This window comes from Lycorma delicatula, chromosome 6 (assembly GCF_047948215.1).
Source record: "Lycorma delicatula isolate Av1 chromosome 6, ASM4794821v1, whole genome shotgun sequence".
Lineage (NCBI taxonomy): Eukaryota > Metazoa > Arthropoda > Insecta > Hemiptera > Fulgoridae > Lycorma > Lycorma delicatula.
Window position 1 is genome coordinate 17,131,207 of NC_134460.1, and position 14,212 is coordinate 17,145,418.

General features: G+C 26.9%; 1 protein-coding gene across 1 annotated transcript in view; it reads right to left on the bottom strand.

The window, feature by feature from the left end:
• mgl (low-density lipoprotein receptor-related protein megalin) overlaps positions 1–13,849 on the bottom strand; it is a 129,114-nt gene extending 115,265 nt beyond the window's left edge. Inside the window, exons 1-4 of the mRNA XM_075369293.1 lie at positions 13,733–13,849; positions 9,249–9,380; positions 5,672–5,920; positions 3,289–3,543 (exon numbers count right to left, since the gene is read on the bottom strand). Of these exons, the coding sequence (XP_075225408.1) occupies positions 3,289–3,543; positions 5,672–5,920; positions 9,249–9,291 (547 nt within the window). The 5' untranslated portion in view covers positions 9,292–9,380; positions 13,733–13,849. The remainder of the gene's footprint in view (positions 1–3,288; positions 3,544–5,671; positions 5,921–9,248; positions 9,381–13,732) is intronic.
• Between the last annotated feature and the right edge of the window lie 363 nt (positions 13,850–14,212).

The window sequence follows — 14,212 nt, forward strand, 5'->3', positions numbered from 1 at the left end:
CCATATTTGTAAGCTAGAAGAGAATAGTCAAAATAAAATAATGTACCAGTGAATATCAAACAAGAATTAAATTACACATCATATTTGAATCTAAACAACTGTATCCAGATAAGTAATATTCTTCTTTTTTTTGTTTAGTTCTCAGAAAGCTTAGTAAATGAAAATCACAATACTGGTTAATTAAGTTTTATTGTACAGTAAAAATAATCATAATATTAAGTTTTTGCAGATCATATGCCAAATAAATTTTATTTAAGCTAAAAAGTTTTTAAAATAGGCAACACATAACAATAAAATGTGATATATCTCTTTAAATCAGACTAACAGAATTGCCATTTTTCCTTAAAATATTTACTACATTATGATAAAACATCAACATTCATAGTTCTATCATTAACAATAATTATAAAAAAGAGGATAAACTACAGATTTAATTTTTTTTGTTTTCTTTTTATTGAGTACACTTATCTACCTTCCTCAGCTTTGTCATAATTACATAGTACAGTGAGTTTTGAAAATACAGTATATCCAAAGCAAAAATTATGACAATCTTAGCAGAAAAAATACAGTAAAACTTCCCAATATCAGACATATTATATAATTATAATAGCGTATGTAATTATTATAATAGTAAGTGTATTATGTTTGCTTATTGTACAGAAAAAAAAACACTTTGAATAGAATAACTGAATTACAAATTTATTTAATGTACATTAAAATTAAAAAAAAATTAATATGACTTTGTAAAAAGTCAAGCTTTTTATTGTTTTTCTGAAAATAAAATACTTTCTTCTATGTTTATACTTAATAAAAAAAATAATACTGTACTATTGTAGTCGACCCATAAAATAGAGAATAAAATTACTGTACTATACTAAAATGGAATGAAAAACAATGTAAGCTATAAAAATATTAATCAAAGAAGCTACAGTGTACAAGAATATTAATCAAAACACATGTACAAAAAGTAATGTAAAAAATAAAAATAAAAATTCAAATAAGAATACATACAATTCATTTATATGTAGATGACTTAAAATAGCTGTCTATTTTACTTTGAACTAACTCCTGGTATGAATTTATTTCAGTAAGCGACTGCATTTATGAAATTAAAATAATGCCTTCTGGTAATTGTTTTTGTAAGAAATATTGCTTTAATTTTCTAACCTCTTCTGTCATGTCCTTACTCATGATGGTAAATCTGGGTTCATTGTCGTCATTATCGTAAGAAACAATTTCTCACTGTTGTAGTAGTAACCTGCTTTATTGCTATACAAATTCATAAAAACTGCATCCAATACATTAATGCTTTTAGAAAGCTCATCAACATCCGTAACTTTCATTGTTGGCAATAAGTACCATAACCCTTTTTTTCTGTACTAAATTTTTTTCTGGATGATCTCCTTATCAGGCAGTCAACATACTGGAGTGATATTTGGGGAAAGAAACATCAATTTTACATTTTCTACACTAATGTTACGGTGAGATTTTGCATTTTCCAAGAATAGTATGACGTTCCTATTTTTCCTTCCCATTCTACAATCAAATTAACAACCAGAGCATCACTACATCCCTAGTCATCCAGGATTTTTTATTTGAATATCATTCAATTTCTAATCAATTTATGTTTATATCCTTAAAACATCATGGTTTTGTAGCTTTTCCGATTATTAATCTTTCTTTTGATTTTTTTTTTTCTGAATTTTTTTCCTCTTTCAATATATTGTTTTACTGGGCAAAGCCCTGAAAAAAGACCAGTCTCATTACAATTAAAAATATTTCTTACATTATGCGTATTTCATTAACTTTAACTCTCCCTACACTCAGACATCAAGATCTCATCTACAATCCCAGACATTTCACTACAAACATTTTTAAATGAAACGTTTTATTTAGTTTGAAATTCATCATGTTAAAAAAATACATGCGTAACTGAGTTCTTACACAATTTTTAAGGTTTTCTAACATATCAAGGTTCCAGAAACCAGAATGTTATTAGCACGAGTCCTGCTAAATCACTCATAAGTGGAACTGTCAACCGCTAGGCCTGGCATTTTAGGAAATGCACATTCTCTTAACTGATTGTCATTTTCATTCCATGAGTTTAGGATATCAAGTTTGGTTTTTAAGATATCGCTTATCTGAGTTTTCTTGACATCAAAATGTTTTGCCATAACATGCACACTTGAGTTTATCTTTTTAATTGACATTTATAACTGCTACTTTTTCTTTTAATGTCAAGCATTTATATTTTTGAGACATCTTAAGTTGCAGTAATGATGGTTGCAATAATTTTTATAAAATACACAGAATTGAATCTACAGTAAACATATATATAGCAAATATACTACAATAAAATTTACAGTACCATAATATAATAAAAATGTTACCCATGTTCAATGTACAGCATAAATTTGCACATAATTGATGACTAATCATGCATGATGAATTGATTGAAATCATAACATCTGCAACTAGGCGGGAAGTGATGCAATTCACAACAGATAAACAAATTAGTTACATTGAGTATAAAATAAGACAAAAAAAATTACAACTTTATTCCCGCTGTCTGTTTTTCAAAACTGATTGAAGAGTTTTAAAGGTAAATTCATTGTTCGCTATTGCAAAGTGTTTTATCCATTAACTCCAATACAAAATAGCTAGCGAATATAAAAGTGTTCATTATTAAGAAAAGTCCATTATTTGGAAGTGTCAATTAAGGGTAGTTTCACTGCATATTAATAATAATTTTACAGGAATAATAATATTTTTTACATGTATCATTATTATTAACAATAAATACTTTTGGTCTTTGATTGTTTACAAAAGTAACTATCCGAATCATGAAACCAAACTTTATAAATAACAAATATTTAATCAAGAAATTATGGTCATACTCATTCCCACCAAGTATTGGAAGGGGAGATCTTTGTTAAAACATCACGCATGCATTTTAATAAAATTCTGTTCATCTTTTTGTGCATCTTCCAAGACAATGTTGACCAACATGATTAAACACCAAAAATATTTTAAATCATATTAATATACAAAAATAAAATTTTAATGAAATAATAGTGTTGCAACTATGTAGCAGTAATAAATAAATTTAAGCAGTACAGAACAGAATACAAATGGTGATGGAATTTTAAAAAAGGTGTTATAAATAAAACCCTAGACAACATTTTTCTGGTTTACATAATGAGATATTGTAATTTTTTTTAGGAATGTATGAAATTTAAAAAAAATTTAAAACCATTAAAAATTATTTTAAATGTTATTAAAACTTACAACAAGCAGTCTCCTCGTCAGCAGAATCTTCACAATCATGTTTACCATCACACAATTGTGATTTTGATATACACTTAGGTTGACCGCCAGGAGCCCCATGGGGACAAAGGAACTTATTTTCTGGACAAGCAATTGCAGTACAATTTGCTTCATCACTACCGTCAATACAGTCCCGGTAGCCATCACAGTGGTAACTTAATGGTATACAAAGTGCATTGGCACAACGAAATTGGCCAACATGACATGGTGCAAAATCTGAAACAGCAAAATTTCATATAATTTATGTATTAAAGAATTAAACAGATTTATTTGTTTAAAACAAAAAAAATTGTTCAAAATTGTTACAAATATCTAAGAAATGCCAATAATTGATTATCTTAATTTTTTTGCTGATGCTCTCACCACAAGTTTAAAGCTTGTCCATGAGATATGGAAATGGAATATTTTGTAGTGTGTGAAAAATGACAAGTCTGACTGGGATTCGAAACCAAGACCTCTGGATGAAAGGCCGGAACACTACCACTCCACTACGGAGATCGGTGGATTTAGAGGATCTAATGTAACTAAACTTATTATTTTTAGATTTCTGCTGCAAAAATTTTTGTATTAGACAAGACTACACATTTTATTTTATTTCCTCAGCTTACTTTTTATTTGTCCCAAATACCCAGCTTAAAAACCCAAATTCCCAGTTTATTTGACCCAGCTTTTTTTAATGTTGACCCAAATTCATAAATTTCAGTCCTAAGCAATTACCCTAAAATATCCCAGAGATAATTCTGCTGATTATTACTTTTCCTAGCAGTATTTTTTTGTAAAATAAAATCTTCACTTACGACTCAGCTAGTAAGGCTTAAAGTAATAGGAGTATAAAAGGGTCCTGTGAATTATTAAATGAATATGTATGTACACTTAAAAAGAATTACAATAATAAATTTAGAAGAGAACTAAATTGACTAAATTAACTAATTTAAATTTGACAAAATTAACTAATTGTCTAAATTGAGAAGAGAACATTCTAAAGCTATTTTTAGAATTTTTTTCAGTTTTAAAAGTAGGGTGGTTGGAAATTCATAAGATGTGAGATTTTGAAATATTACCAGATCAGGCGTAGTAAAACATCCCATCATGTGTAATAGCATACTTATATTAGGTTTAGGGGAAAGGAGTGAGAAAGATTACAATTAAATAGGAAGGAAACAATATGAATGGAATCAATGAGAATGTTTAGAATTAAAGAAGTGGATAAATAAGATGTATATTGAATTAAAAAGAAATTAGGATTATTCGTATATTTTCTTTTTAATGACTTATTGACATCTCAAACTTAAGTATTTCAAAAGCAATTGGTACTTCCAAGAATGTGGTATTTATTTCAAGTTTTACTTTGTTGTAGTTAAGGTAAAAAATCATTCAAAAATCATTAAAATAATTTTAAATTAATAATCTGATCTATTTCCTCAACTGAATGGGAACAGTGCATTGACTTCTATAAAATATGGAATATTAATTTGTTTTATACTATCTACCTTAGTCCTATGACTGTAATGGATATAAAGCATATAAGATACAAAATGGTACTAGTCAGAGTTTCCTTTCCTGATCACGTTTACAGCCAGACCTATACTGAAACAAAGTGTAGCTTATATGGATGAATACCACTAACATTTTGTTGGATTTGGCAGGTTGATACGTACAACAGTAGAGTGAAGAAAGAACTTTATTCGTAATTCCTCAATAAGTCTAATACGGGATGTGCATTATTCCTTAGAATGGCTATGCAATTTTTAAGAGGAAATGTCTCATTACAGATTCCCAATTAATGTTATGATTATGCATGTAACACATATAATGCAATCAAATCAACTGATGAATTCTTTTCCTTATATATCTTGGCTATATTATATTATTTTACATTTATTACACATGCATTATTAGTATTACATATAGTAATAGTAGTAATAATACTAGCATTATAATTATATACTTTGAGAGTATTGCATGTTAGTCATTTATAGGTTATGATTCCTTATATGGCTTTTTAAATCTTTAGGATTTTGTTTAGTCAAAATTAAGTTAAAATTTCTGAAAAAAAAGCTGTTTTCAAAAATTATATTCTAAACATATTGCATGTTACTGAGAAGTTTATCACATTCCATTCATAAACTGGCTGTAATATTATATTACATACAATGAGTATTTTAACATGCCAATTAAAAACTAAAATCATTTTTAAAAAAATCATTTATATACAACGTTTTTTAAACTTCATTAATATATATGATAAATTAAAAATAAAAAAATGTAAAACAAAATATAAGATAATAACTTAAAATGTAACCTTCATAAAACTAACCTTCTCAATAAATAAATTTATACTTACTGCAATTTTCTTCATCACTATTATCGCCACAGTCATTTCTGTGATTACATTTACTAAAATTATCAACACAACGTTGTCCATTAGCACAACGGAACTGATCTAAAGCACAAGAAATACCATGAGAAGTACTGCAGCCTTCTTCATCTTTTTTATTTCTACAATCAAAATATCCATCACATTGCTTTGACTTTGGTAAGCATGGCCCATTAGTTTCACAATGAAAATCATCAGGTTGACACTTCCTATATGCTGAAAAGATCACAAAATTTAGTAATACTGACATAATAACTTTGTGAAATAATACAAGTAAATAATTATTTAACAATAGTAATAATGTAACTAAGAAAATAAAATTAGAACAAAAGTTTCTACGACTGATGTTTGACAAAATCAACAATTTTCTTTTAATCAACATTTTTTGAGGGGTAAAACTGAACAATAAGAAAAAACTTAAGTAGGTGTACTTACAGATCAATATTAGGAAGCAATAAATAAACAAATGTTTTTTAAAGGCTAGAAACTAAGGCTTTATTAAAATATTTTATTATTTTAAAATTGTGAACATTTTAAATGATTCTAACATTTTCAATTAAATCTAAATTTATAGCAAACAACCTAATATGCAACATTCTTCAAATATAATTTATAAGTATGTTCCACGAAATTTCTTACCTAAAGGAAGAAAAAATATCAAGTTAACAGAAGGGAATATTGGAACGCAATATAGCAGTAAATGAAATTTAAAAGATTGGGTTTAATTTAATATTTAAAAAGGAAATAGAGTTAATTACTATTTATTTCTATGCTTTATTAATTATATTCCCTTTATTAATTATATTCTTAATTAAACCAAGAATTACTGATGTTTTCAAGAAATAACGTCACTTATATCTAACAAATATAGAAAATAAAATATAAAAATTAAACAGGTAGAAATCTATTTCATACAAAAGATAATGTTAAACCAGAAGTCTGCTGGTAATAAAATGAAAGTAAAGAAGCTTTCAGAAGTCTAACAGAAGAGCTCCATTTTAGTCACCTATCTGGAACAGCAATAAATCACAAATACAATTGCACACTAAACTGAATGCACAGAGTAATAGTAAACTAATAAAGAATAAAAAAAAAGTAAATACAGACTACAGCATAATTTAATGAACATATTTATAATTCAAGTGTTAAATCAAACTCAATTTGAAAATAGTAATTAAGATTAAAAATGAAAGAGTTGCTTGTACATTAATATGATTATTTTTAATTTTTTTAAAGATGAGATTTTTTGTTGTGATAATAGTGAGATTTAAAACATAATTATTGGTTCATCTTGTGACTAAGGTAGGTGGTCAGACTGACCACTTCTGCAACATTGCAATTAGTTGAATTCCTTCAATCAAAGAATAATAATAACATAAGAATATTCAAACCCAGTTAAGAAAAACTATATCTACTCGACTTTGAGCCAGCTTAGTCCAGTCTGGAATTAGCAGCTAAGCAACTGGACTATTTAGATAGTTAGTAAATTAAACTGAAAGTTTCAAGGTTTTTCACGGAATTTTATTTAGGATACGATTCACTATTTGAATTTAAAAAGAAAATATATACTCTGAAAAAAGAGGATGAACCATCATGAAAACAAAATAAACTGAATTTAAACAAATTTTATATTTTAGAAATCAACCATTCTTTGAGAGATTGCCAACAAATTTTTAAATACTTTCATTAATGAATTAGGCCAAAAACAATTTAAATTTTAACTCTTAAATTTTAACTCTTTTTTCTGTTAAATTTTAACTCCCTGCTATATCAGGAAGTATTTTTTTATGTGAATAGGAGGACCATTTTTGTACAAAGTAAAGGAAGCATTGTGATTGTGAAAAATTTCGGTTTTCAGATTTCAATGGAAATATTAATTTTGACCAATCCTGAATGCATTTTGACTAGTTTCGATGTGACATCTGTACGTACATATGTATCTTTCATAACTCAAAAATGATTTGCTGTAGGATGTTGAAATTTTGGATTGGGACTGTTGTAACATCTTGTAATGCAACTCCTCTTTTGATTGCAATCAACTGAACCAAAAGTGTCCAAAATCAAAAAAAAATTGGATTTTGGACTTTTTCTTAACTGTAGTAATAAGCCCTTACTGAGAGCTTTCTAGTGATACATCATAAGTGGTACTTATTTTCATTGGTTCCAGAGTTTAGCCAAATAAAATTTTAATTAATGCAATATTTGGATCTTACAAGGGGAATGCACATCGGTTCGAATCAGGAGTTAAAAATCTCCTTTTTTTTAACTTTTTCTTTTTTTTAATTTAAATATACTGATTTATTAACAATTATTAACCTCTGATTGTAAAAAAAAAGTTACAATAAATAATTCAATAATAACAATAAAAAATATGTATATATAAAAAATATCAGAAGTTATTAATGAAATAAATTTTATGTACTTTTCATTCAAAAAAAATGTATATATGTAATTTAATAGACGTACAAGGAAGTCATGTGGTGTCCACATAAGATTTTTTCTTAGATAATTAAAACACCACATAGGCTTGAAGCTTCAGCATATTATATAATTCAATCATACATTCTAAATAATTTATTTTGAAATTACATTATAATAATAAAAATTACCTGAAAATATCAATCATTTTACAAAACATATCAGATTATTGCTGATATATTTACACTAATTTTCAAGAAACTACAAATAATAAACTTAATTAAAACAAGATTTAATTAGAAGACAGTAATTATATATTTCAGAATTAATTCTTTAATTAATATTCCATAATATTAATTAATTAAATTCTTTATTTTTTTATTCCATAATTAAATCAACTTTTATTTGAATGTTATTAAAAAATATAAACATGGGTACAACAGAATACATGTTATTTAGAAAAAAAAATAAAAAGGAAGGTTAGATTAAACTAATTCACATAATTATTATGTAATTAATTAATGAAAGGAAGTTTATATTTATCATATCCTTTATTGTTCTTTATATTTTTAATTTAATACTTAACAAAATAATTTTTTAAATAAACAATATGTATCAAATTATATTTTTAGAAACATTTATGTTTCTATCTGGCAAAAATTAGCAGTAAAAACCTTGAAATTATGAGACAATTTAGTTTGCAGACGTAAACAATTATCTTATAAGACAAAAAATATTATTCAGCAATCTGTCAGTTAATTATTAAAATTATTAATATGTTCTGATTAATGAATAAAAAGTGAAAGCAAATACAAATATTATGATGGCTTAACAGAAAATTACAAAAATGCAAAATAAGGATTACTATAATGTGAAATAAAATAAGGTTGTAAAGAAGCTTATGTTGGAGATAAAAAACAGAATTAAATTCAAAACAAAATAATTCACTTGCTAAATATAGATACAAAGAAAAATGTGAAAAACAAACATTTAACTTGTGCCATTTATTAATTATAATTAAGAAGAAATTTAAAGTTGAAGTTTTATTTAACATGTTTATTAAGGAAAGTGAAAAATAAGAGTAGAAGATAATCTGAGAATAATTAGGTAATATAAAATTACTTACTGCATTCAGCTTCATCAGTGCCATCAACACAGTCTACTGTCATGTCACATCTGTGATGTGGTGGAATACAGTATGTCTTATTCCATATATACTGACCGCATGACAACTGTCCTGGTTCACAGTCAGGTGGTGCTAAAATGTTTAAGAAAATTACACTATTAAACTATATATTAAAATAAAATCAATACATTTTCTAGATTTGTCATAAAAATTCATACCATAAGCTATGACATGATATCCAGTAAAACTATGTACGTAGTTATAGCTATGCATTCAAGAAAAAAAATTGAGGTTAAGAAATCTAGTTTCACTTCTAAATTCTATTTAATTTCTTATTACTGGAAAGAGTATTTAATCAACAAAACTAATGAATTATCCCTTTAACATCTGATGTACTCTACATAAAAAACGATTAAACCGAGTACTTACAAAAGTTTCAACCAAAGTTAGGGAAAAGGGTTTCCTACATACTGAAACTTAAGAGAAAACATTCAGTGATAACATAACTAAATGCTCTGTTTTTCATCAGTCGTTTTTAAAATAATAATCGTATTTTAAAATAATAATTCCTCGCCTACAAAATATCTCAAATTTGATATAAACATACTTTACATGATCTTTAGAAGTTGTTCAAAAATTATGTAAGCACTGGAGGAGAAAGTGCTTTACACTTTGCTTACTTTTTCTGACAAGGGGTAGGAACTATTCAAATGCTTACATAAAGTAAAACAGGAAACCAAAATCAACAAAACCATACTATTATTAAATATTTAATATATACTCTCAACAATATTATAATGTTTACTCTTAGAATGTTTCAAGAATATTTTAAATATTTCTTTAGCATATAGTTATTGTGATGTTCTAGGAAAATTCAGAAAACATTCAAAGAGTAATGTAGTACGTTTGGAATATTAGGATATCATCATACCTTCTAGTAACAAAACCAGTATATTGGAAAATTTCTTTTTTTACTCTTATATTAAAAGAAAATTATTTTTTTATTAAATTCATTATTACTTTTTATAATTTAAACATTTATAAAAAAAAGAAATATATGTCTTTATAAAATTAAAAAGGAATAATTTGTAACATATGCTTACAAAATTCAATTTAAAAAAAATTAAAATTTTTTTAACAATATTAATATTTTAAATATTAATTAACAATAAAATATAATAAAGAACTATTAAGAAATAACATTAATGGTAAAACTTTAATACATAATGAAACAAAAATAATAACTAAATGTAGAAATTCTAGTTAAGCAAAGGGGGATTTTATAACAATTTCTATTACTTGCTAATAAAGGAGGAGGCTGAATTACCAGAAACATGATTATATAATATTTGAACTTTTTTAAAAGGAATAAAAAGTAATAAAAAATATTAATTTTTTTTTTAAGGCTGGCCACTTTAAACCTTTAATGCCAAATTTTGTAACTAGTAACTTTATAATAAAAAAAAATTAAGATGAAAAAAATAGAATTTTACAAAATTTTAATAATACTAATACTAATAATACTAATTTTTTACCAGATCTTTTGCTGTTTATTTGCTTTTCATTTATAACAAGATGAAAACATATTTTATAAAAAGTTGATTTTTGAGCAATAATTTTGAAAAAAAATCTCCTGCAAGTTTATACATTTTTGCGTTTAACGTTTTATTTTTTTTTGTGTACATTACACATTTTTATCTACATCACTTGAAGCAATTTATAGAAATGTAGTGTTAACATTTTTAAAAATACGACAGGTTATCTCTAAAGTAAAGACCACTTCATTGTAAAAAAGTTTATTCTGAAAACTTTATAAATATTTTTTTATTTCTCTTAAACTGTATACCTTATGCTACTTCTCTATAAATCGCCACATGAATTTATCGTGGCGATACACCGGGTACAATATATACTTGTCGAATTCTTCTGCAGCCAGTCCACTTAGCCACTGATTAACAGCACTTTTAAGTTCATCGTCACCCGCGATCTGCTTACCACTCAAAAATTCTTCAAATTTTCCAAATAAATGGTAATCAGAAGGAGCTAAGTCCGGACCACATGCTGGGTAATCGTAAATTTCCTATTCAAATGTTTTCAGTAAATCACGTGTCAGACCCGCAACATGTTGACGTGCATTATCGTGCAGCAGGACGACGCCGTCGGTCAGCCGCTCACGTCACTGATTTTGAATGGTGCGCCGTAACTTACGTATAGTTTCGCAGTAAGGCTTCTGCATTAGTAGTTCCACGTGGCATGAAATCAATCAGCAGTATGCCAAACCCATCCCAAAAAACTGTGACCATCAGTTTACGTCCAAATGGTGTGGCTGGACCTTTGTTGGTCTGATTGGTGATTGAGGATGACGCCATTCACTGACTGCCGTTTTCTCTCTAGCGTGTAATACGAAATCCATGTTTCATCGCCGGTAACAATTGAATTAAGGAACTCATCACCTTTGTCTAAGTAGCGCATCAAAAATTCCAGAGCAAAAACCATTCGGATTTTTTGTGACGTTCCGTTAAGACGTGCGGCACCCAAGGTGCAGAAACCTTTCTGAAGCCTACATGAACAATGCGACCAATAATAGTTCTTGAAACATCAGGAAAAAGAAGGCCAGGTCGGAGATCGTTGAGCGATGATGTTTTCTGATTTCATCATCGATGCGTTTCAACAAGTCCTCGGTGATTATCGAGGGGGCTCCCCGAACGTTCTTCACCGTGCACATTCATTCTGTTATTTCTAAACCTTTCACACCATTTTCGGACGTTTCTTTCATTCATTATCACCGTACACAGCAACCAGGTGACTATGAATTTCAGCCGGCTTAATGGTTTAAAAAACGTATGAATCCACGTATTTCACAGTCGGCGGCAATCGCAGTCCTCTTGATTTTATAACGTAATAACTCACACGTACTCAAAGATACTTATACAACGCGACAACTTACAGACAGCAATGGGGGGTGTATATTATTAGCGTGGCCATGAACGATACAGGTTCGGCAAACTTAAGAAGAGAAATTTCTCAGCGGTCGTTACTTTAGAGATATCCCTCGTAGTAATCATGCTTCTAATTTAAAATTAATACGAGTAGATATTGCATTCAACTGGTTGATTAAATATAAATCTTATTTAACAGACCTATATCTAGTGTTCCTAATTTATCCAACTGCGTATTTATATTTAGAAATGTATTCTTAATTATAAAAAAAAAATACCAACAATAGTTTCCGCTATAATTACAACGCAACAACAATATCATCAGAACTAACGATGTTGGTAACTCATGCATAACTAAAAACATTATATCTAAATACAAAACAGTATTGCGATTAAAATTCAACTCATTTTATCTTAAAAATAACTGTTTTAACAAATGTATCTGCATTTTTAAAGGACAAAAGCTTTTTCTTCATTTTTAATTAAAAAACAATTTTATATATTTTTATTGCATGGAAATTTTCTCTTTGCATAACAATTTTCTCTTTGATTTTATATTTTAGCTGAAAAGATTTTAAAAATGATTTTTTAACTGGTAAATAGAATTTTTCCTAATATAATAAAAAAGCTTTTTGTTCAATCACTTTCCTAATTCAAAGTTGCAACTATTTTATTTACATAAACTAAATTTTCTTCAACTATCAGAAGGATGATTTGAGATTGTATTTCATCTCAAAGTAGTATCTGATTAAAATTGTACTAAGTTCCAACCAGTACAAGTAATTTTCCTAATCTAGAGAAGCATTTTTATAGTATTTAAACTTTTTTTCCAGCCAGATTAAGTCAAAATTTTATAACACTTTTATCCTTTCTTATTTAACTTACTCTATTTTCAAACATATAGTTGGTTTTACTGTACTATTATGTTTCTATTACCTATTTATTAATATAATATATGATTATATTTAATTATTAAACATTGGTGACATTATTAGACATTGGTATACTTAATTATTAATTATGGTGTCTAAATCTCAAAGGTTGTTAGTGTTATCCTTCCCATATTGGTGGTTAATAATTCACAGGCCACCTGACATTAACAACATTTCAATTAACATTTCTAGAATAATGATCAATGGTCATAACTGGCTACAGATACACTATTACATGAACAATACATGTAGATATGCTTATGGGTCTCAAATCAAGAACATCAATTAAATTTTCTAGATTTTTAGATTATCATATGAAACAATCAAAATGAACTTATCCATTTTAAAAATGACAGAACTATTGTAAAAACATATGAACAAACAATTCAATATATAATGTCACCTAGTTACATTTAGATTTCATGGTTTGTCACATGAAACATAAATAAAACTAAAAATATTCCAAATTTAAAATTTTTTTGAGTAGAAGGTTATTTTAACATAGACACATCAAATGAAGACAAAATGCAAGTTATGACAACATTCAAATAATTTAACTAATCTTAGTAAAGCGTAAAATATTTATCTTAAAAACCAAAAAATTACAACTTACGGCATGCCAAGAACTCATCTTCACCCTTTTCACAGTCTCTTTGATAATTACAAACCCACAAAGATGGAATACATTTTCCTTCTGGGCATCTAAATTGACCTGGGCCGCATATTGAACCATCTGAAAATGAAATTTAAACAAACATTATGATCATAAAATGTATTCAAAATGCATTTTTTTCATACATAAATTATTATATATTAGTTTCTTTATAGGCTATAATAGATTATGATAATCCAACCTAAAAGACAAATTTAAAGTACACTTACATTAATATTAATCAAGAATTATAATTAAATTTTGTTGAAAATTAATAACAAAAAGGTGCTTTCTACACTGTTAAGCTGATTTGTAATAAATATCATATCAGCAGTTATAAAATAAATAAAAAAATCTTTACCCACAATAACAAAAAAAAATATTATAATTAAAATAAAGTTAATGATTTCCTTCTTAGATTAGAAATTTTAATAATTAGGA